General features: G+C 40.6%; 1 protein-coding gene across 1 annotated transcript in view; it reads left to right on the forward strand.

The window, feature by feature from the left end:
• The first annotated feature begins 351 nt into the window (after nt 1-351).
• Nucleotides 352-24,772, forward strand: part of gpr158b (G protein-coupled receptor 158b) — a 43,975-nt gene continuing 19,554 nt past the window's right edge. The window contains exons 1-5 of the mRNA XM_056421485.1: nt 352-1,208; nt 6,601-6,706; nt 16,693-16,792; nt 20,849-21,060; nt 22,646-22,714. Of these exons, the coding sequence (XP_056277460.1) occupies nt 352-1,208; nt 6,601-6,706; nt 16,693-16,792; nt 20,849-21,060; nt 22,646-22,714 (1,344 nt within the window). The remainder of the gene's footprint in view (nt 1,209-6,600; nt 6,707-16,692; nt 16,793-20,848; nt 21,061-22,645; nt 22,715-24,772) is intronic.

The following is a 24,772-nucleotide window of genomic DNA, read 5'->3' on the forward strand; positions in this document are numbered from 1 at the left end:
GCTCATTCACAGCGTCGCGACACATGAGTGGATCGCGGGGCTGACTAGGAGGCAGCGTCTTATTTTAGGAGTTATGAGGCTGAGGGGTGTTTGGATTAGATAGTGCTGTAAAAACGGAGAGGAAAAGTCAGTGTTTTCGCGGATAAAAGATGCACATGACGGGAAGTGGAGAGGCTTCATTGTTTTCGGCTTGATTCGTGGGTATGCCATTCAGGACATTCTCTGGTGAGTGCTTCCTAAAGTGGTTCTAACACCGTGAAGGAGTAGAATAAAGAGAGTAGCTTTGGTGATGCTCACTGCACTTTGCCAAGTACCCACGGTTTCTTCTCTGCGCCTGTAAAACGGAACGATATGGCTCTCCTGGTCGTCCCGCTGCTTCTGCACACCGGGCTCGTTTTGGGATCAAATTACGGTTATGTGGAGTGGTCGGATAATGAGCGGGAAGAGAAGCACCCACCGGTCTTCAGCACTCAAAACATCAACAGAGAGCAGCCCCACCACCCGACCTACTACCCGGTACCAGGCACCGAGCGCGCGGTGGTGGCGCACAAGATTGAGGAGGACCTCCCGAGGGTGGTGACCGCGTTCCTGCACACCGGAGACTCATCGGCGCTGAGGCAGGTCAACTGTTCGCGGAGGTACGAGCTGAGCAGCCTGCGAGGCGGCCTGCACGTCGCCTCCCACTACTCCCTGCACAGCATCCTGGACACTGTAGCGCACGCCACAAACTTCCTGAACATGATCCTGCAGGCCAACAGGTCCCGGGAGCAAACCTCGCGGAGGGACATCCACTGGTACCACGCGCTGGTCCAGAGTATCCTCGAGGGCGACCCCAAAATCCACAGGGCGGTGGTGACATTCCACGCGGACGCGCCGACGCCGGGCCCTAACTTTTTCCTTCAGGCGACCAGAACCGATAAGGAGGTGGTGCTGCAGGACTTGTCCGGCTCTGCGCACCGTCACCTGAGGAGCAGGAGCCCCGAGTCCGACTGGTTTAATGACTTTAGGGACGGTAGGAGACCACACGTGCACAGAAGAGTCCCACAGGTATCGGGCACTAAGAATGGAAGTTACCTGCTGGACAAAAACCAGATCAAGTGGTCAGCACCGTACCTGGAGTGTGAGCACGGGGAGTTTGTGCCCTATTGGCTGCTCACCTTGTCTGCTGGCTTCTATGGACTGAAGAGCAACTCTGCACCAGAGTTCAGGTGAGAGGAGGTGTTTGTGTGTCTGTGAAAGTGTTTCATACATTTCACAACAGCAATTTTTGTCCTCAGAATGCATTAAAATGTGGAATTTCATTTGACACATATTAAGGTATTCAGAACATAACAGTAACAGCCAACCAGAAGTAAGTATTCCACATCATAATGCTCTGAGAGACTTAATGGTAATATGGATCCTCATGATCTACAGCTTTGATGTAAGAAACAGATGGTGTAAAGAGGCGTCACAGACTTTTCTCATTTAATATGCACACCTGTCAAAGTGCAGCTGTGCATCCCTACCGCTGCAGCCTAGCATCTTGGCAAGCTTTATACGAAGTGCGTTTGTTGGCGGAGACACACTTGCATCTGTGTGCTTGTGTTAAGTGTATACAATCACCCAAGGATCTCACATTTCAAAGCTCTGCAAGTGTCTTGAAAAGATCAATTAAATCCTTAACGATGAAGGATCACACACTGCAATATAATGCCACTTTAAATTCCAGGTGCATTAAACCCATACAGCTGTCAAGAGATGTATCCCACACATAAAGATGTCCAATATTATCATAAATCATTTTGTGCACAAAAACCCGCTTTCTTAATTTTTTGGAGCCACTATTCAAGTACACGCACACACCAGCAACTGTTATGTAAAATCCACCCGAATTGAGACTATAGAGAACATAGGTCTCATACACACAAGTAAGTGTGGGTGACAACACATTTAAATGTTGCTTTGTGGTTCAGGGGTAGCAGTGTGTAGTGATTTGGACCGTAGGTTGTTAGATATCCACCTTGTTGATGTGTCCCTGAGCAAAGTGCTGCATCACAACCTGCTACAGGGAGTAGCAGGTTTGTGAGTTGTACTGCGATTTCAGTGGTGGTAATTGTGGAGTTACCACATAATCAGTTTGATCAGAATTGGCATGATCTTCCATTTTAGCTTAGTGAGACTCTACTTGAGTTAAGAGTCATATGCAGTACCGGTTGTATTTTGTATCGCAGCCCACATATTTCTGCCTAACATGCCATTTGTCTTCAAAAAAATGAAACCACGACTGTCCAGTAATGAGGATATGTAACTGTTTGATAGAGATGGAAGATCTGCTTGTGTCAGTTAAGTGTCTGTTGATGTTAAGTTTCATTAAAATAATTCTGGGATTTAATTCAGAGTTCATCAATTGACCATTCAAGCTCAGACAATAGGGATTATAAGTGACTGACATTTTACAAGTCATTATGATTTGCGACAGAAAAATACATTTGGATATCCATCCGTTCATTTAATCCCATGTGTACTTCCACTTTATTTTGTAGCAGTTGCCCAGTCACTTGTAAGACTTTTAGCCCACGGCTGCTCATAGTTCAGCTTGAAAATGAATTCCTTGGAAACGATAACTTGGCAAAATACCAAGTCAATGTCAGATTTACTAGCTTTTTCTGGAGCATTTATACCTAACTGGAAGCCAACAGGGAGAACATTCCTTAATATTTTATTGATGAAATAATAACAGCCACTGAGCTTGCATGTCAACAGATCGATCACAGTGCATTATATCTTCTGGTGAAAACAATTTCAAATAGTTGAAAGCCCCAGAAAAATATAGTAAGTCGACATGAGTCATCAAATGGTATGATGTCAGCAATGGTATACCGTTAGGAGGGAACATGATGAAGTGGTTGTTTCAGGCCAGAGTGTGTCTCATACACAGTTGCATTCCGAAATTGAGTAGAAATGTGTACTGCAACAATTTAGCTGGATGCATGCCGTTTTCTTCCTCACTCCTTATTATAAAGTGGGTTGTGGTCTGCTACTTTCTGTGACTCCTGCCACTCATTTCAGTCCTGTGATGACATTTCTAAAAATAGAAAGCTGGTTGGCTCTGAATAAGCTAGTGTAGGTGATGTAGTCAGTAATCCACTACGCCTGCTCTCTACCTCAAAGCAACCTCTTTCTCCTCTTTTGTCCCCTTATCTCTGTCCTTCAAAGGCCAAACTCTAAACTCAGTCTGTGGCCAGCGCAGTTAGTTCTGGTTGTAGCTTTATGTTGTTTTTGCAAACCGAATCAAAATGCACATGACGCAGATTTAAATCAGAATCATGAAGTAAAAATGGAACGTGACTGTCTTCAGACACAACAGAGTTCCCTTTACATTCAGTAGCACTATTAGATGTGATGTGATTTACTTCTTTCAGAATATAGGTTTTCCAGATACTGACATCAGATATCAGGCCCATACAGAGTCAAATAACTGGATTGGATATCATTGACAATGGGCCCGATTGATTGAATTAAAATCTGTGTGTAAGCCTGATTGCACATGTACTTGTATGTCATACGCCACGTGAAAGTTGATAGACTGCATCGCTGATGGAGATAACAATAAACAGCATTTTAAAGTTTTTCAAAAACAATGGCAATAAAAAAATACAATTGAGCTTGGATGTAGTTTTGATTTTTAAAGCTTAAAATGTTTTGTCACCAAGCAACTCGTTTGCCTCCATGCTTGTTCGTTCCACTTCCCAGCAGATGGAAGTAACGGGTGTCAGACCCGGTGGATGGATCCGACACCCGTTACTTCCATCTGCCTGCTGGGAAGTGGAAATGAGAGAGAGGAGAGAGAGAAAGATGATGGTGGAAGAAATGGATCGGAGAATGTTAATCAAAGAAGACAAAGCATGCTATTCATGTGGGTATGTGTGTGTAAACGAGAGAGAGAGAGAGATGCATTGAACTGGGTATGGCTATTCACAGTAGTTAGACTATTAAGTGATTTTAGCTCCACTGTTTAAGTTCTAGGTAGTTTGACTATATTGCTGTATTGCAGTTACATCCCTGAGCAGTATTTAAACATATTAATTTCCCAGTATGGATCTGCGATGGCTAACGGGTGCATGGGCTGGCAGTCTACGAGTCATGAACTGTTCCAATGTCCTGCAGACATGTTTGGGTCTCCAAGCAGAGAGGAAACGTGAGAATCTGTCTCACCTTTGGTGGGAAAACACCACAAGTCTGCAGGGTTGCTGAACAGTAAATACTGTTTTTAAAAGTTTACATTGAAACACAAAACAAGGACAAACTACTTTTTGAACTATTTCCACTGGCCTCAGATATTAAGAAACATAACCAACTCAAACAAAATCTCCAAGAATATGTCTGATATAAAATATGTCTCTTGTTAACAAATCCTATGAAAACACACCAATCAGCAGTGAATTGATTCTTCCTTGCTTCTGTATCCAAAGTCTGATAAAGCTTTGCAGCTCCATCGTGGGTGAGGCTCAGGTGCAGAGAAACAGGCTGGACTCCAGTTTGAAATAGAAGCAAAACGATTTTACTTCAAGAAAAGGAAATATATAACAACTCTGGCTTCCAAAAAAACACGAGGAATCACATGTGAACAAAGATAGAGAGTTGATCATTGAAACAGAGACACTACGAGACAGAGATAAAGACAACAAACCGATAGATAAGGGGAAGACTGGCACAATATATAGCGGGGAAAACAGGTGTATGGCATGAGACACTCACGAGACGAGAGTGGCTGAGGGCAGGTGAAGGGAATGAAACAATCAAGACAGATGAGACACGGAACAGGGCTTTAGAGTTCCTTCATTTCAATAATATAATAATAATGAAAACACACATTACTGTAATATACACTGAATGTGAATGTATCTGTCTGTGGCTGAAAATAGTCCCCAATGACTATTTACTTTGTCTGCTGTTAAATAACAATGCACTGCTGTTTAAGGGAAATTGCACTCAGTTGCCAGTTAATAAATAACACCAAGCTAAAATAATGCAGTCTAAAACAAAAGCACTGCAACGACTACTTCTTTTCTAAATGTTATGGGGAGGTTAAAAAGCAGAAACACTTTTCTGAATTTAACAGTCCAGCACATCCAGTCGAGAGCAACAATAACATTAACTTGGAGTCGTACTTCTGGTGAACTGCAGCGAATGTAAGTTCAATATTCACTTTCATTTTAGTTCTCTTTTGGTCTCCACAAACTCCTGAGTAAAATAACCGGTCCTATAGCTGCTCAACTATGCTCGCCAGTTCGTCGGTATCTTGGTCTTTTTGCTGTTTGGTATTGGGAAGTAGTGTTCGGTAGGTTTATGAGAGCCCCTTCACTGAAAACAGCTTGGCCTCTAATTTCGGCAGCTGGCGCAAATATGAGAACAGCTCCAGAGACAGGTCCAGAGACAGCTCCTTGGGTAACGACCGTTACACACCGCCCCAAATTCATAACCTAACAACAATAACAACGTCCGACATTTTCAGTGAGGACTTGATGAATCATCTTGTGTTAAATCAGTACTGTTGTTCAGCGCATATTATTACAGGATGTTTACAAATGGAGACGTGGGGCTGTAGCTCAGTGGGGTAAGAGGGTCGTCAGTTCGATCCCTGCTCTCCCCATTAGTTGCAAGTCAAAGTGTCCATGAGCAAGTCACTGAACCCCCAGTTGCTCCCCATGTGCATCACTGCAGCCCACTGCTCCTTAATAACTAAGGACGGGTTAAATGCAGAGAATAGATTTCGTTGCCTGTGTACCTGTACTCTGTGCAATGACAATAGATTGAATCCAATCCAATCCAATATATTGAATCCAATGAATCCAATCCAATGTAAAAAAACAGAAAAATGTTATTCTTTTTTATGGGAGTAAACTGTTTTCTTTATACGAGCTAGGGGAAAGCTGGAGATGCCAATTACTATCAGTGTGTCCTTTGAGGACCAAAACAATACAACCTTTATATATCTCTGAGTGAATCGCTAATGTCTGCCATTGGGAAGCATAACGTTGTTGTGCAAGTGTTTATTGAAATTTCAACATTGCTTCTGTTTTCTTTATATTTATGTCCTTCTCTGTTTCACCTCCATCCCTCTTACCTAATTTCCAACTTTCAATCTATGTCATTCATTCCTCTCTATTACCACCCTTCCTCTCACTGCTCCGTCCACCATTGATCTTTCTTCCCCTTAGTGCCACACTTCCTGTTTTTTAAATAATCTTCTTCTCTTTCATTCTGGTTTTCTCTGCCTCCGTCGCCTTCTCCCGCCTCTCCCTCACACAATTTGCTTAACCTCACACTATTGTGTCTTTCCCTCCCCCGTTCTTACTCTAACTCCCATATTACATTTCCCATGTCTCATTATTAATGTTTATTTCATTTAATTTTGCCTCCTTATCATTTCCATCCTCTCCTATCTTCTCTTTCATAACACATTTGTGATTCCACTATATATTCCCTCTATTTTTGCACAGGCTTCTTTCTGTATTGTTTTTTTTAATTATGTGCCTATTGCCTCTAATTCTACTCATCAATCTTTCCCATTCTCCTTTTTTCCTCCCTCTTTCCTACCTTCTTTCTCTCTTGCAGGGGTGTGGTTCGTGTGGATGTGAACCTGCAGGACGTGGACATTGACCAGTGCTCCAACAGTGGCTGGTTCGCTGGGACTCATCGCTGTAATCTCACTAGCATGGAAGTGAGTCTGCTTAGAAATAACTCTATTGTCTATTGTCGCTTGCCTACTTTGTCATGCTGGTGTGCTGGAAGGGAAGTAAATACATTTCACTGTTACATTTAATATATGTTCAACCACCCCTTTGTCTGAAAAATGCAATCAAACGTGCTGGTGTTTATTTGTATAAGGTGTTCCATGTGAACCATCTGCGTTAAGCCTGTTAGCAAGCTAGCATTGGCTTATTAGCACTACATAACAAATACAGTTGAGGTCGATGGGAATATCATTAGTTTTTCTGTTATTTGTTCATAAGACAAAGAATTGAACTTTTACAATTCATCCTAATGGGAACATTAATGCCCATAAAATGTTATGGCAACATTTCTCTATTGTTTACCTCATGGTGGTGCTCGAGTAAAAGCCAGGGGATCATCATCACCAGGAGTCATCATCTGGGAACCATGCATTTTGGTACAATGTTTTTGTGTCATCCACATATATTCATTATATTTTAATGACTCAGGGAAAAGTTTGACGTGATGGTGGAACTATACGAAAGGTCAACATCCTTGAAGTACCATGGATATCAATACAACAATGATCCAATAGTTGTGGAGACATTTCACATACACACAAAGAAAGAAGTAAAGTCACGGAGTCATACATTTAATTTTTATCCTCTGGGGACAAATTCCATGGCAAGCCAATTAATAGTTGAGGGGATGTATAAACAGCGGCGTAATGATTGACGGGCTGACAATATATTGTAGGAGCCACAATGCTCGCATGGCTAAAGAGTGCTGCAATGTGCTTTTCTGTGATGAGGGTTGGTGATGGTAATATGTGTGTGAGTGTCTTCTCCATCGTATAGTGCTTGTACGTGTGTGACTGCTGTGATGGAACTGGCAGCAGCCATTCATCATGTTTGTATCTATTAGAGCTCCTGTGAGCTGTTTATGTGTGTGTCTTTCTCAGTGTGTGGGCTCGGCTGTGCGTTGCCTCGCTCATGTCAGTGCGAATGCATTCGTGTTGCATGAAGCCTCTCTTACTCCACCAGGGCAAAGTAGCTGCTCAGGCTTGTGTGGGATGTCGCTGGTCATATGATGTATAATAAATACAGTGTAATGGATTGCTGCAAGACGTGGTGAATAATTGACCATGCTCTTTATCTGTGTGCCTTAACTGCTCTCTGCTTTACATGGGGGGGGGGGGGGGGGGAAATGCAGAGGAAACATGCCTATATTGCCATGGTTGTCTATCTGTTTCCTCTGCATTGTTCCATTGGCATAATTAACTCTCTCATGGCTGCTGTCTGGTAAAATCTCAATGGCACTGATTATAGAATGATACCTTCTGTTCAGATATGTGTGTGTGTGTGTGTGTGTGTGTGTGTGTGTGTGGAGAAGGTGTACGGGGTGTCTTTCCATTGTAATCACAGTGGTGAGCCGACCCAGCGTTAATAACTTTAATGGACGAGGTGTTTCCTGCGTGTGTGTGCTAGTTTATGTATTTTGGTTGTAACTATGTACAGCGTTGTGTACAGTATGTGCAAACATTTATCCAACTACTCTCTGTGCAAACATTCAAACTGCTTATGAGTTGTAATAATAATAGAAAGTGAATCCAAAGACAATATAATTTAACAACAAGGCATGAATAATGCTAAACTGGTATTTCCCCCTCAATATTCTATGTTTTTATGTATTCCTACTTGATGTAATCAATTGCGTATTGCTGTTATTCTGCCAGTGCAACAACCACATGTTGATGAAGTACTTTTGAGAATTCACCTCGATTTTTCTTGTTCAAATCAAAGTCTCAAAATAGTGCAGTCAAAGCTTTCAGAAAAAACATTGAGTTGAAAGCTAAAATGGTATCCCATCCCAGTGCACAGCACACAATACTATAACAACTTAAATGAAAAGACAAGAACGTTTTTCTTCTGCTTGTCATCACAGACCAAGTAAAAATTGTCCTTTGTCCCAAAGTCGCTATTAAATAGCAGTTCACTTTGAAATCTCGCAAAATCAATTTTTTTGGGAAATGGGCTGTGGAAAGTGTGAGGCTCATTGCTTTCCCCACTGAGAACAAACACACCCTAAGGCAGAGAGAAAGATAATACAGAGACAGACTCTAGTAATGTGAAAAAGCAGAGTATTACCACACTGGTAATGGTAATGGACATGCTCAATGTTAATAAGATGCAGGCCTGATGCATTAATTTGTAACTGGACAACCTTTAGGTTAAGTATTTAGTTTTTCCACTTTGTTTATTCTGCATGATTAATATGTTTGTGTCCTCTGCTTCGTTGTACAGGTTTAATGACACCTGATGAGGTTCCAGAAGGTCTGGAAATGTAACTTGAATGCGACAAATTATTAATCACAAGTTGTTTCAGAGATAGTGAGAATATTATTAGCACTCAAACATGCAAATATTAATTTCTTGGTTTTTGGCCACTTGGCGGCAACTAAACAACCAGGAAAAACATCTTTATCTGGAGTTGTGTTTCTTCTTTCTGTTCGGCTCACTATTAGCTCCACATTCAACCGCTAGCATTAGCTAGAGGTCACACTAAAGTTGACCCGTACCCGTTCTATTACACAGTACTAATTGACTGACTGATTTAGTGAGACACGAATAAAGCAGAAGTTCTAATAAACAGTATAATACTACAACTTTTCCACTGTTGATGCGTGGACCATTTAGATTTACAGGTCACGGTTTATCAGACGTTCTATGTTGGACATCTGACTTCAGGTTGCGTTCCAGTTTAGATTTTCGACTCGGAACTCATAAATTCCCACTTTCTAGTTCAAATGGAACACATTATAATGACATTTCCAACAGATACTGTGGCAAAATGGCTGCAAAGCCACCTTCACTTATAGTCAGTCAAAACCATTGCTAATGAAATTCATTCAGCTATTTCAAAGGGAACTACACACTGTTTGTATCTTGTTTCACTAGTAAAAACAGAATGTAAACACTTTCATTACATAACTCGACAAAAGCAGCTATTTAGGCTTTTCAGACTTCTTGGAAAAACATGTGAAGACTCACAGTCAAAATAACAGGTGCTTTTTCCCAGTTTTTAGATGTTGCATAAAAGATGCTAAAACGCTCTCAAGATTTGAGGGGACATCAGAGTTGGGAGATAATAATCGTTGGGTCCCTTGAGACAGTACACATTGACATTGTTAATATAAACAATAGCAATAACTGAATCTTGAATTTCTTAAGTAGGTATTTAAACCACGTTAGCTGCTCAAAAAACACCAAAGTAACTCTCTATTTATCCATGTTGGTTTAAATTAGCTACAGATGAGCTTCCTTTTGCTCAGCTACATGAGCTTCTTCTTCTTTTACATCTTCTTGGCATTTTATTTTTGGTCTGCCCAGATACAACGAGGCTGTGAAGGAAGGTAAAATGTGTGACCATGAACCAAATACGAGGCTTCATGCATTATGGATAGTCAGTCGTAGAAGAAGCAACTTACATAAGGAGCCAATGATTATATAATTAGACAAGTACTGTGAGAATGAGAATGATTAGTGTGGATGATTTTGGACCAGATCCATCTGAGTATGATTATATGTTTTCTTTTTGTGCTTTTTAAATGTAAGTACGCATCTGTGTGCAGTGTGGTTGCTTATGGATGTGTGTGTGTGTGTGTGTGTGTATATGTGTGTTTTCTCCGCCCGTTCTGTGAAATGTGCTGCTGAGATAAAGAGCTTCTAAAGCACAGCTTTGCTAATGAGTTTAAACTGCTGTGACAGCCTAGGAGGGTTACCCTCTCGGCCGCTCCTCTCACTTTCTCTCCTCAATCGGCGACATTTCTTCTTCTCGAGCTTCCCCAGACTGTCTGTTTCCATGGCTATTCACACTCTCCCAAATATATCTCTCAATCTCTGTTCATCACTCCCCCCTCATCTCTCTTTCGCTCTTTTGCTTTTTTCATTTTGCCATCTTCATTGCCCTTACTGCTCTCTCTCTGTCTCCATTTTCTTGAAGCTAATTAACTCCTCTGAGAAGGGCAGAAAGACAACTCAGAAATGATCCGTCCGTCTGTCTACATATCCTGCTCTGCATTTGCCAGTCTAACACAGTAAATCATCATCATGACCAAGTTATAATTGATAAATATTCTTCACCTTCTTCCAGCGCTTTGAAGGCTGCATGCAGAAAAAGACACAGAAAGCAAAATCTGACAAGGAAAAAGCAGCAATTATTTCCAGCTTTAACTCAGCTACTGTTGACAGTGATGTGAGTCCCTCTATTCTAAAAAAATAATTAACTGGACATACGTGGACCTGCTCTGCCCCACTGCAAGAAACCAGGCTTTACAGTCTCAGGCTGTATGGGGGGGGGGGGGGGAAAAGGGACATAAATAAAATAGTTGTCTCTGCCTTATGTGTGTCATTTTGCAATCCTTATCGTCTCTGGCACATTGCTGAGAAAGAAGAGGAGTTAAGCTTAAAAAGTCAGTATTAATACTGCATATAAGGAGACGGATATCCAACTGAATAAGACAGCAAAAGCCTGTGCAAAATGTCAGCAATAATGGAGGGTTCGGTTGAAGGAATATGCTGGATTTGGTTTTTTTTCTTCAAATATGTCAGTCTGTATTTGTCACGTCTCGGAAGACCTGTTTTTTTACCTGCCTTATCTCTCGTAGGTTACAAAAAAGGTGACTTGAGGAGCAGAGGATACATACAATATCCAGTTCTGCTCTGTCTTCTCCTGTTTCACTCTCCTCTTTCGGTTTTGTTCTCCCAGAGGCTCTCCGTCTCGCTTTGGGGGGTTCGAAGCTCCACAGCTAAATCTGGGTTGAAGTGCTGCAATTCTTTCTGCATCTGTAAACCAATTGCCAATGCATGTGTGTGTTTAAGTATGTTTATTTTTCATCATCAAAGAAACCATAAGTATTAATATTCAAAACTGCATGAAAAAAAAGAAGGTCAAACATCGGTAAATAAACTCTAAAATTCATAAACTTTCTTAAACTCGGCTCTTAAAAAGTGCCCCAAATTTCAATTTAAATGTGCTCCTAAAATTACTAATTTGCGAGTGGCCCTTTAACGGCCGCCTTCTTGTCAACAGTATACCAATAAAAGTACAGTATAATAATAAAAACACCATATAGATTAAACAATGCTCTTATTTTTCTTTTTACATTTTCTGTCAAATCCGGTCTATTTCTTCTTTGATCTTTAATTCGGCTGATGACGCATGCATTGTAGCATCAAGTGGGGAAGGAGAGCAGACGGACGAGGATGCAGAGCAGGACGACAAAGGGAGGGAGGGATGAGGAGTGACAGCAGAGAGAGACAGCCGTCACTCTAATCGGTTGCCTACAGATCAGCGTCCGCCACGGCCAGAAGTGTAAGAGCTTGTCAAGTCGACAAGAGCATTAGATCTTAATTGAATGAGACCTCCCAATTGAGTCCACGTAGGGAACTGGGGACCACCACCCAGATGTGTGGGGGTTATGTGGGGAAACTGAGGGTTCATCTCATTAGTCTCAAATGTCCAAGTGAGGCTTGTTTTCTCTGCCGTCATATGTCCTGTCGCTCCACAGCCAATCCCCGGTGGTATTTTGAAAATGACTCCTCTTTTATTTTGTATCAAAGAGTTCACAATCCCATGATCACCTGGATTCTCTCATTCATGTCTTTTAAGTATGCAGGGAGACCAACAGCCGGTGAATCTACCTCTAGTCACAGCACATGTGACAAGCCACTCATCAATAAGCGGCTATATATCGCTGTATTTGTCTAATTGATGGAGAAATACCAGACAGGCTTAAATCTCCTCTTCTTAGACATCCACTGTTTGAGTGGTTGGTATAGTCTTGTGAAACAGCAGCAGGCAGATCCCATACCCAGGGGACACTCTGATTGTAATGCTTTTAGGGTTTAATGCTTTTCAGTGTATTTATAGATCTCTGAGGGATGCAGAGTGCTCTCTCTCTCTCTCTCTCTCTCTCTCTCTTTCCCTCTCCCTTTTCCTCTCTTGCCAACTCCCATCTTGGTGTTATGTTCACAGCGTTTTATCAAATTGTACGGTGAGAAACCTGAAACAGCAGACTGCAGTCCATACATGAGGGGCCCTCAATGTGAAAGTTACAGATAATTCATTTCCAGGTTCCACGCTTCAGTCTGTATGTGAAGTACGTTTTATACTTTGCTTCATAGTATCATGAGATATAGTTATGAAATGTTGTGCTGCTGGCTCTGCTAAAACCTGTGGTTTTGTACTTGTGAGACAGATTAGCAAGCGCTTACTGGGATTTATAGGGCTGGTTTGTTGTGATTGTGGTTTTAATATTTAATTATTTTTGTAAAGTCGAATTCACAAACCTTTTCAAGGGGAAAGTCATCCTAAAAGACTATCTCTTTTAAACAGATGGGTCTAGTGTGAATTAATCCTGGAGAGAGTGGAGATATTTCCAACGCAGCCGCAATAAACCTCCATTTTATTACAATTGAAACATGTACAGTATAACTTCGACATTAGTTTGTCCTTTGGAATTAAAGAGCAACAGCAGAACCATCACTCCTCAATATTCATCTTTTATACAAGGAAAAGTCTAAAAACTAAAATGAGAGCAGCCTCATAAGACCACAATGAATTTCAGCCAAGGGACTGTTCCTGCTGGCCTAGATCCTTGACTTCACATCTTTCAATCACTTTCCACATTCAATTGCAATTCAAAAAGTGTACAAGGTGTCGACTTTAAATTAGCTTAAATAATAAATTAGCTAATTTATTTGATTGACATCAACCTTTTTTTTCATATAGTGAGCTAAACATCATAAGATCATAAACCCACACACATTGTCTACATTTACAACCCCATCATTAATGTATCTGAGGGTTTCTCTTTCCCCTCCAAATAATAATTACAATTTGTATTAGTCTGTCTTGAACAAGGATCTCGGAGAGGAAGGGGAGCTTAGAGATCGGTCTACAGCCAACAGATCAGATTACATCAAATAAAAACCGTAACCTCAGTCAAATTAATGACCACATGACTGGTTGCTCAATATCCATCTTTGGCACCATGGAGAACATAATTAAAGTCTGAATAATTAAGTTTCATTGATAAAACTACAAATGTTTTTGGGAAAATGAAGGACCAGGCCTTGGCTCTGTAATAAAACATCTTCTTCTCAGGCTGCCCATCTTGCAAAATAAGTATTTTACACTCTCTGTGATTGACAATGCAACCTTGAACTCTGTCAGCCGTGAGAAAAAAGGACTTAGCCGTGGAATTAGAAGCTCCCGCAGCATCTAAAGTACGATTCAATTATAAAATACTTTTTCACTTTCAGCCTACGGTCTGATGAAGGTGATCCATCAAACTGAGACACGTCAAACGACCGTTTCAAAGCCCTTTCACAGTGGCTGACGAAAAGTGAGAGCGGCCATGGCACAGCTAAACCCCCTGCCTTTAGAGACATACTATAAACTCATGTGTTGTAGATATAGTGGAAATACTACTTGTCTCATATACAGTAGGTCTAAATTAGTGGGGCTATTAAAGTAATTATTTTAGACTGGGTTAAAGTTTACTTTAGGACCAAAACTGCTTGGTTGTAATAATGCAGATGGGTTAAATAATTGCAACAATTTGAATGCACAGAGCCCAATAGCAGTCTGAAATAAGCATCATATTTCATCCATGCCCACCTCCCTTTCCCTGGGTATGTTTTTATCTTAATGAGTATCCACTTCCTTTGGAGTAAGCAGAAATTAAGTTCATAACAAATGTTGGTGGTGTATAATAATAATAATAATTCAGACTTCTATAGCGCTTTTTTAAGTACCCAAAGACGCTTTACAGGGAACAAGAGACAAACAGAACAAAACAAAAAGAAAGCAGACAAAACGAACAAACAGGAACAGTAAGACAAAGAAAGGAAAACAAACTGGGGAAGCTGTATGAGTCGTATCGGGGTAAGGGATTAGCAGGTGAAAGCAAGTTGCAAGAGGTGTGTTTTGAGGGCTTGCTTAAATAATGGTCGGGTGGGAGCCTGACGGATGTGGATGGGGAGAGCGTTCCAGAGGGGGGGGGGGGGGTGCAGCTGCCGAGAAGGCCCGGTCACCCCAGGTCCGGCCCTTGTGTGCTTGTATGTTTATTTTGCTTTAGCATGAGTGTGTGTGGTTGTGGTTGGGCAGTTTTCACAATTTTTCCATATAGTATTTGTGATTATTATGTATTCTATGTGCTCTATATGCTCTATCTATGTATCTTTTTTATCTTCTCTGTTTCAAAGTTTGATTCCATTTATGTTTGATCGTTGGAGATGGCTAGCTGTTAGTTTCCCCTGCTCCAGCGTTTATGCAACACAAAGCTTATTGCCTCATGGCTGCCGGTACATATAACTCCATACTTGGCGCACAGACATGAGAACGATATCGATTTTGTCATCTAACACTCAAGAAAGCGAATGAGCTTGTATCCCAAAATGTCAATTCCTTAAGCATGGGCTCTTGTTTTAAAATCAAAAACATATAAAGACTAGTGACATATTCATGAAGTATAAATGTGGTCCAGCAGCTGTCACTGAGAATATATATTGTTGGTATTGAAAGCATGCAATGCAAAGACCTATTTATGAACATTCATGTCAAATTTATCACAGCTTTATTTAAGTACAGGGACGTGTGCATTCACACAAGTGTGCATTCACACAAGTGTGCAAATTCCACATGGTGCCTGTGCGTGAGAGTGCTTTTGGTCCAGATGGTGTCCAAGCCCATGTAGCTCTTGCAGTTGTCAATACAAACTGGAATTATGCAGACACGCTTAAATTCAGAAAACAACCCTTAATTCTTAATTTAGATATTAATTAGTTTCCCTGTAACTTGGCAAAGCTCTGTGATTTCCCCTGACACCAAGCATGTTTATAACTGGAGCGTCTTGTGCTTCACGCTGCAGAGGAGCATGTAAACGCTGTAAGAGACTCAATAACATGATTGAAACAAGTTCATTAACTGGGACCACTACAGGGGCCGGGCGAGGAGCTTAATCATCAGCTGGAAGTGAAAACAAAGGGGACTGTACTTTTGTAATGTCTGATTTAACTACAGTGCTGAGACCCTGCTAAACATTACAATTGTTTGATTTTGGTGAAAGATAAAGGTTGTAAAACACTGTAGATTATGTCTCTCTACAATACAAATGTAAAAGCATTCTCTAATTGTTAACTGTTCTAAAATCCCTGATGGGTCCCGTGTCTCATCCATGTCTTCACAATATTTGCAAATCTCATTCAAAAGGCATTTTGAGGCATAATTTGGAGCAAGAATGACTAAAGATATGAATGAATGTGTGAAGAGAACTTTAAAAACACTGTTTGAGTCTTTGCAGCGACTATAATTTAGACCTTGTGCTTTCTTTTCTTGATGATATAATTGTCTTTATTACTTTAGGGCTGCAACTAACAATTATATTTGATTCGTCTACAGACTATTTTCTCGTATTGGGCAGATACGATTTCAGAAAAGAATGAATCATTCCCAAGAGCCTGAATATATATATATATATTCTGATTTATTGCTGATTATGGAAACTCAAATATCCTATCTCTAAATATTAGAATATCATGAAAAAGTATACTAGTAGGGTATTTCTGAGGAAATATTTCTGAGACAGTCCTGTATATTATAAAATATTTAATTTACTAAAATAAACAATACAATATTAAATTTTTTAATAGTCTTATTACCATGTAGAAGAAATATTTTGCTGCTATGTAATTCTGCTTCTGAAAATCCTAAAAATGAGAGAGAATGTCATCACTTTACTCCCACTTGCCTTTGGACTGAAGAAGCAAAACAAAGCTACATCAGCTTCATCACCCGGTCATCCTCCTCCTCCATCCTGTTGGTTCACTTTCACGTCATTTCCTCTTCAGCTTCTCACTTGCCCCCATGCAACTAACTCCTGTGATATTTTATTTACAACCAATGTCCACCTGTCTTTCTTTCCCCTAGTGCACTCCCATCGTCGGCGAAGGATTTGTGTTGGACAAGTACAAGTGCCAGTGCAGAAGAGGATTCTACCATCCCAGCCGAGTGGTGCTCAATGGCAAAAGTAGGTTTAAAATCCCTCTGTGATATCAAAAAAACATATTCCATTGAGCTGTCAGATTATTACTTTGAATTGTTCAAAAGCAAGCTTTTAGGATTTATGAGGAGAAAAAAGCACAACAAAAGAATTCAATTTTTTTTTCAGCTGACAGCGACACATTTTGTTTGAAACTCTTCTTCTGTCTTTGAATGTGTATCCTGGGGCCTGTGAGGTTATGTAACCTCGAGCTTTAGTCAAAGGATGTGTCCTGCTCTTATGGTGGAGAGGTCTACTAAGTTTCTGTTCTGAGTTCTAGTGGGAGCCACTGTTGGCTTCTGAGTCACAGACCTGTTGGAATACAAGGTGGCTGTGAACTGGAGAACAAAAGTGGAAGGAAAAGAACTTGAATAAAAGGATGAGTCACACTTTAATTCACTTTGCCTGCAACCCTTAGTTACTGTTGCTACACTCAACAGTGGTCCGTCCTCATGCGGCTCATAATGGCAGATTTACGATTTTAAATTTGTAGCAATTTCTTTTAACAAAGGCTCTTTGTTTTTACCCAGAAGTAACGAAAATCAACAATTATGGATGTAGTTAGCTAAAATGATAAATGCCCCCATGAGATGTTGTCAGCTGTAGCTGGCGAGCAAAAGGTTATGCTAACGTTGAAAGGATGTAAAGATATGTAAGAGTATTACAGCTATATTTTATTAATACAATAAAGTATAACTAACAAAATATGATTTGTGGTTTATGCACATTGTTACTTGTCAAAAATACATTGACAACCAACAATTTCATTTCATTTTATTTCATACGGCAACAGTTTGCCCCACTTTTACAAAAAGAAAAGGATTCCCTGATGAGGAATGACCAATGGCTCCACTTGTTTGGACAGAGTTGCTTTGGAGAAATCTGAGGCTTTTGTTTTGCTAAACTATGATTAGAAAATCACTGTTTGAGAAAGGAGTTTAGCGTATGGTCAATTGATAGCGGCTGCCACAATCTGGCTATTGCTTGAATATTTCCATTATTCTTTATTATTTTATGTGACACAAGATTAGGCTGAAAACACAAAAATCTGAACATGTGCACAAAACTTGGTTTTGGACCTGTTCTCCTCTGATTCTTCTACTTTCACCCTTGTGATTTTAAAGTATATCCATAACGTTACCGTAATGGCCCTGCCTTGGTTTTGAATGCCTGTATTGTGACACCTTGACAGTGTCCTTGGGCAAAAAACTTGGCCCTGATGAGTGAGATAATCAAGCAACTGCTGTTGTTTTCATCCCCTGATTCCAACAATGCAGCCCCCCAAGGGTGATGATGTGCAAAGCTGGAGCTTTATTGTAATGCAGCGTGATGAGTCTCTTCAGTCTCTCACAAACCCAATGCAAACCGTAAACCCACTCATTAAAAACGACGGCAGCTCAGATTACGTCGCAGTAGTTTGCGATGCTAATTTCGCTTTTTTGGAACCTGTCTGTTATTCCTAGTGCATCCTAGAAAACAGACCAGACTGGATGTTGTATTGTTCCCTAGCAACAGGCCAGACAGATATCAAAGGGGAGAAAGGACGGAGGGAGAAAAACACAGCCTGCTCAAACAATGAATGATTCTGAAATGTGTAGTAGAACCTCATGAAATATGACATTTCATTAAAATGTCACAATGACACTTTTGCCGGTGATCTTCACTCAGATAGAACAACAGATAAATATATCTGTGTCTAGACGTAGAAGTTGGTCAGCTTAAAATACAATTGACATAATAAAGCAAACGCACGTTAAACTGACAAATGTTGGCACAATTCATTGGCATTAAGTCCTTTTCAACCCTTTTAGATTACATCATTGGTCTACTTGTGCCCCAATTTAACAATATATGCAAGAACGATTTCTCCATATTTTTATATTAGAATCCAAAGACATTCTTCCTGTGAAACCGAATATGAAATGTGCTTATGTTCACGAGGACCAACCAATTTCAAGCAATATTATCATCACATTCATCCATCCATCCATCATCAATAATCCCAGCTGACACCCTGGACAGGCCGCCAGTCCATCGAGGGCATTATCACATTCATGCATCACTGAATGGGCAATTTAGCAACATGGGAGATGAATGTGGATCATCTACATTCTAAGCCCGCCCACTTTGTAACGATCCAATCAAATGCAAAATATTTGATTTAAATCATCCTTGTAATTGTACAAGGAGGATTTTACAAGTTTCACTGTAAAATATTTCTAGTACTTTAACCCCTTGATCTGGAGCTGAATTTAAGTTAACTGTGCACTCTGAGCGAAGTAGGATGTTTTCTTTCTTGAGATAATGATTTTTTTAGTATTTTTTCAAATTTTGTTATTCATCTAGTTTAAGGTACACAAACACGTTGACCACTGCCCCCCAACGGAGAGGTGAGGAATCACCTGGCCCCACAGGTGTAAAGGCGTGTTGAGAATGTACAACTTAATGCGGTTTCTCTTTCTGACTCATCGTTCTTTCCTTTTATCCTCTCTCCATTCCTCATGACAATGATTTGACCCTGAAGAGACAAAGAAAAGAACGGACTGGTTTCCCACTAGAAGCAGAACCGTTTTGCCCTTTAGCTTTTTTATTTATTAGATGTATGTTACTTTATCTGAGAAGAGACAGAACATTCCAAACAACTTCTTGAACAAAACATCTTATCTGTTATAATTTTGAATATGGATACAAATTCGTATTTTTTTGTGAGATAAAGAGTCATGTCTATAACAAGGGGCTCTATCACTCCCCGCATAAATAAAGGACGTAGCGAGCTCCAGGCCCCGTGAAGCGGCAAAGTCCAGCTGGCACGATCGGAGACGCTGGCCGCTGGCCGCTGCTGCTGCGAAGATGAGAGGGCTAGCTGAAAAGTCTCAACATATTTTGGGTTCATTATGAAACAGTGGCAGTGGGCAGCAACATTTCAATGAAACTCACATTGTGAATACCAGAAAAGATTTCATTCTATTCCCCGAAACGCTTCACCTATTTAGGGTCGCAGCGCACTGGAGACAATCCCAGCTGACATCGGGCGAAGGCAGGGTTCACCCTGGACAGGTCAACATTTTTACCACAGGGCACAGATTGCAGAAGGCAATTTAGCCAATTAACCAAACCTGCATGTCTTTGAACCGGGGGAGGAGGCCAGAGAACCCACGTGGCCACAGGTCCTTCCCTTCTTTTCCAAACCCTAAATCACATGAGACTAACTGGAAAAACAAATCCATTTTGTTTGGTTTCTTAAATCTGTGACTGATTGATAATTTGTCGATTATTATGTCTATAAATGTCCAGAAGATTCTCACTTAATTGGTTTAAACATTACCTGAGTACTTTTTGCTGGCTCTCTGCAATCAAGCTCTCCCGAAGCGTAGTGAATGAGGTCTGGGGCTTCAAACATCGTATTTCAAGAAAAGCTGCACTGTGTGTGTGTGTGTGTGTGGTTAAACATTTTGGGATTTGGACTAAAGATGTTTTCATTTTCTTATATTTTTGGATTAGCCTGTTCTTTCTTTGCTTGTAATTAATTCCATTCAGGTTTCAAATGCACTGAACAGAACCCATCAATGCTGATGTGAACACTCTTACATGAGTTGTCTCAAAAAGTAATCTCGGGAAAAACATGATAAACCACATCCAAGTGTGCCACATGCTGGTATAACAACAATTATGCAGACCAAAGTCATGAAGAGAGCGGAGTCGTCCTCTCATTTATTATTCCTTCATATGCCTAATTAAAGGCTGTAGTCTTGTAATCATCACCCCAGAGGCTTTGTGATTTACTGGATTGATGAATTAGATTCCTTCAAATTGATTAACTGAGCATTTAATGAGAAGTCAATGTGTGACGGCTAAACCAAATTTATGTAATTGATAATCCTTAAAAAAAAAAGAGAGTAAATCAGACGTATGTTCTAAATAGTGCAAAGATACGTTCTCGGAAGGCTTTCTTTCATCAGTTAGGAGAGCAGTCCCATGAAGTATGCAAATGAACAACAAGATTTAGTGTTCTGATTGCTAACTAAAGTGCTGTCATGTTCTCAGGTACGGAGCACGGTTTTAAGAGAGACGAGACCTCCGACTTGTCCAGTAAGTGCCTGCCGTGCCGCGAGGGCTGCCTCTACTGCCGGGATGACGCACCCTGCCTGGTGCAGGAGGATGGCGCCCTGCGGCTCGCTGTGGTCTGCTTCCAGGGTCTGTGCATGGTGCTGGACCTGGCCAGCATGGTGGTGGTCTACCACTTCCGGAGGAGGAAGGTGAGCTGGGGAAAAGAGGTCACTGTGGAAATCAAATGCTGTGAATTTAAAGTGTAACTGCACTAAAGGTATCAGCTGTGATTGGAAATGTAAAGGTTATTATTATTGCCTGCCAGAGCAATATGACATTACCAGACAACATATGTCTGATCGCCCTTCTCGATTTCTATTCTATTTCTCCATTATCGCTGTTTAGCTGTTCCATCGCATTCCTTTTTGAAAAATAAATGTGACCGGACGTCAACAAACCACCAGTATTGTGATGCATTGTGGGAATTGTAGGATCCAACTTTTGGAAATGGACTAGGATGTAGGACTAAATTCAGAAAATCTCATCCTCTGGTACTTGGATTTTGGAGAAAACAGGTAAAGCCTACTGAACAGTTGGACTTCAAGTATTTTTCCTTAAATTGAAATGAAAACGGTTACAAAATGTGTAATATTACCATCAGATGAGTTACATTGATAGCCCATAAAGAAATGCTAATATGTAGACGTTTAAACATATAAATGAATACATACAGTATACTTTAGCCTACATTTAAAAAACCGGGCTTAGTTGAGACTACCTGTTTATTGATCTCCTCTTCCGATACATCGCTGTATGTTGGCCGACACACAAAACCCCTCAACACACAACAGAACAAGAATGAATAATCTGGGTTTACTTTTTCTTATTTCAAAGGACTTTAGGGACTTTTGGAGTATTGCAGATAAAAACACGTGATGATTTCAAGTACTGATTTTGAGGTTGATTACCATGGCAACAGTAGTTGGCCTTAATCCAATCCCAGAGAAATAATCCTTTGCTCAGAATAGACATTTCATAGAATAAAGTGAAATAAATATGAGATCCTCAAAGTGTAGAATTAATGCAGCCACAACACCTCCTCAGGCAAAGTTCAGTTGAATCTTTCCCGGTGTGCTATTTATAGACATGTGTGGTGTTTCCTCAGAATCTCCTACATTGCTTCAGTTCACAATAAATATCCCCAGAGCCCTTTGAATTTACATAAAAAAACACTGAAAGTCTTCCAAGAGGTGATGTGGGTAATTAAATCCAACCCAGAAAAGGTGCTATCGTCAATTATCAGGGGAGGGCAAAACATTAGCAAGTATATGTACTTGCTGATGTTTATATATGTATATTTATATATACACACCCACACAGTCAACTCCTCTTTGTGTGTGTTTGTTTGCTTTGAAAGAGACAGTGATTAAGTATTTGCATTTGCCAGCAATGGCAAACAAGCTGGAGCTACAACTCCTCACAGTACTCTGTCAAAACAAACAGCAATACAAGATTTACAGCAACAGGAATTGATGCATTATTTTGACTTGATGCATTATTTTGACTTGATGCATTATTTTGAATTGATGCATTATTTTGACTTGATGCATTATTTTGATTTAGTTCATTATTTTGACTTGGTGCCAATCCACAAACCTGAGGAAACTTTTAACTAATATCTAATGACAGATCAGAATTTGTCAAACTCCCTCAACACACAAAACCTCTATTCTTCCCTGTCAGTGATTCATTAATTGATACTGTGTTCCTTTGTGTCTCTTTCCCCATGAACAGAACATCCGCACATCTGGTCTGGTTCTCCTGGAAGCCATCTTGTTTGGGTCTTTACTGCTCTACTTCCCAGTAAGTCAGTGTTCTGATTTTAATTGGCACCCTCAATTCACTCTGTTTCATTCCTTTTATTACAAGACAATTCCAGTTCACAATACATTATTAGTATGTACATTAACTGTGTCTCCTACCTCTTCAGCTGCAGCTAAATGCTGTTGCTGTACTTATGATCAAAGAAAAACAACGAGTTGGTGTGCATGAGCAGTACGAGTGGGTCTTTTTTGTGCCTGGGCCTTTGCCAGCCTTCCTGTTGCCTGAGCAGGTCCAGGTAGGTGCCAGCGGGCACCTTATAGGTGTGTATTTGCACTTGTGTACACAGCCCACAGTGCACCTGGAGCGCCGCGCCAGAAGCCCATCTTTAGCAGGGAAACAGATGGAAGAAACCAGGCGCCATGTAACAGGGAGATGAGACGTAATCGGGGAATTTGCCCCCTTCAAATACTTGCACAGAATGCCGGCAGTGAGCCGTGCTCCTCAAACACAACGCCTGCTGGCTGGATGCAAGCCATTTTTAAGGAGGGAGAAAAAGATTCTGAGCGCTTGGCCGACTCTTGGGATGAAGGTTTTTGTCCCTATTCTAAAGTTACTGAAGTGTTACCATAATACATATATTTGCATTAGAATAGAATGCCTGATAGTTTTGGTGCAGCAGATGAAGAGCCGCAGGTAATCTAGGTGTGTCGTTCAGTGACCACAGTTGTCGTATATTTCTACTGTTCAGGCAATACTAGTCAGAAATGGTTTATTGCCAATTTGCACATCAAAGGAATTTGACATCAGAATATGAAACACAAATAAATGTGTGGGGAGAGTAGTTGAATGATGAGCTTCCGACACGACACTGGTTGGCCACAATAACAATACACGGAACTATATTGCGCAACATTCAGTTGCTTTCTTTCTATTTTTTTGTATTACTTTTTCTATATGTGTTTGTGGTATTGTTATTATATAAATGTAATGTCATGGTGCTGTTAGATTACTGCTAGACTTTCCCATTAATACAGGTGCTTGCAGGAGAGTAAACAGTGAAAATTAAATGTATTATTTTTAAAGGTTAAACAACAACAAATATGGACTGAATGAATATATATGTGTGTGTGTGTGTGTGTGTGTGTGTGTGTGTACTTGAGAGAGAGGGGAAGAAAAGGTGGAAACAGATGGACAATTACACACAATATTTCTGAGTGAAATATTTTTGAAAGAATCGAAGCTTTAAACAATTCGATACAGCCCTAGTAATTACAGATGTAGCCCCAAGTCCAGCAGGAAAGACGCGCTCTCATTAGCAAAAAGAACGCAAATGTGTTTACTCTGCGATTCTCAGGTTTGAAATACAATGAAAAAGGAAAGCTAGAGAATGTGAACTAAGTTATTTTAAAGCTGGCAATTAACACGTTGGAACTAAAGATGGAAACACTTCAGATTTCCATTCCAAACTTAAAACTCACCAGCCAACAGAAAAGTCTTCCACAGAGAGCAACCGGACCAAAACTCCCAATCATTGATCTCAGCATGCTCTTGGGTAAATGAGTTCTTAATGCCTGTAATGTGTCCACTTACGGGAGTTGCAGCATATGCCTCCTCAGGCCATACCCATTCCTATAAATGTGTGTCTTTCTTTTCAGCTTTTTTTGGACAACAACTTTTTTGATCTATGTTTATATTTTTAAAGCAATGTTGTCATTTGGGAAAATTCAGTATCGGCCAACCCGAGCTGTGATGCTCAAAATGGATTAAATCTTGCATGCATCCACCCACCCATCCACCCATCCCCTCCTTCTTTCACCCCGAGGATTACTCAAGCACCAAAAAAAATCCCTCCCAAAATATCCTGCCACTCTCTTGTGTTCACACACACACACTTACAATCAAGAGTCTCTTCCTCCCTTTGCTCTGCTATCCCCACCACCACCACACACGGCCCTTTCATTTCTAAGCATCTTGCCTTGCCTGTCACTACCTTTTAGCTGTCCGTCCTTCCGCCATGTTTTCCTTTCACTACCAGCCTTTGTGTCTGTCTCCTGTACGTTGTTTTGCCGCTCCGGTTTCTTTGTTGCGGCCACAACC

Source organism: Pseudoliparis swirei, chromosome 8 (assembly GCF_029220125.1).
Source record: "Pseudoliparis swirei isolate HS2019 ecotype Mariana Trench chromosome 8, NWPU_hadal_v1, whole genome shotgun sequence".
In the NCBI taxonomy this organism is placed as follows: Eukaryota; Metazoa; Chordata; class Actinopteri; order Perciformes; family Liparidae; genus Pseudoliparis; species Pseudoliparis swirei.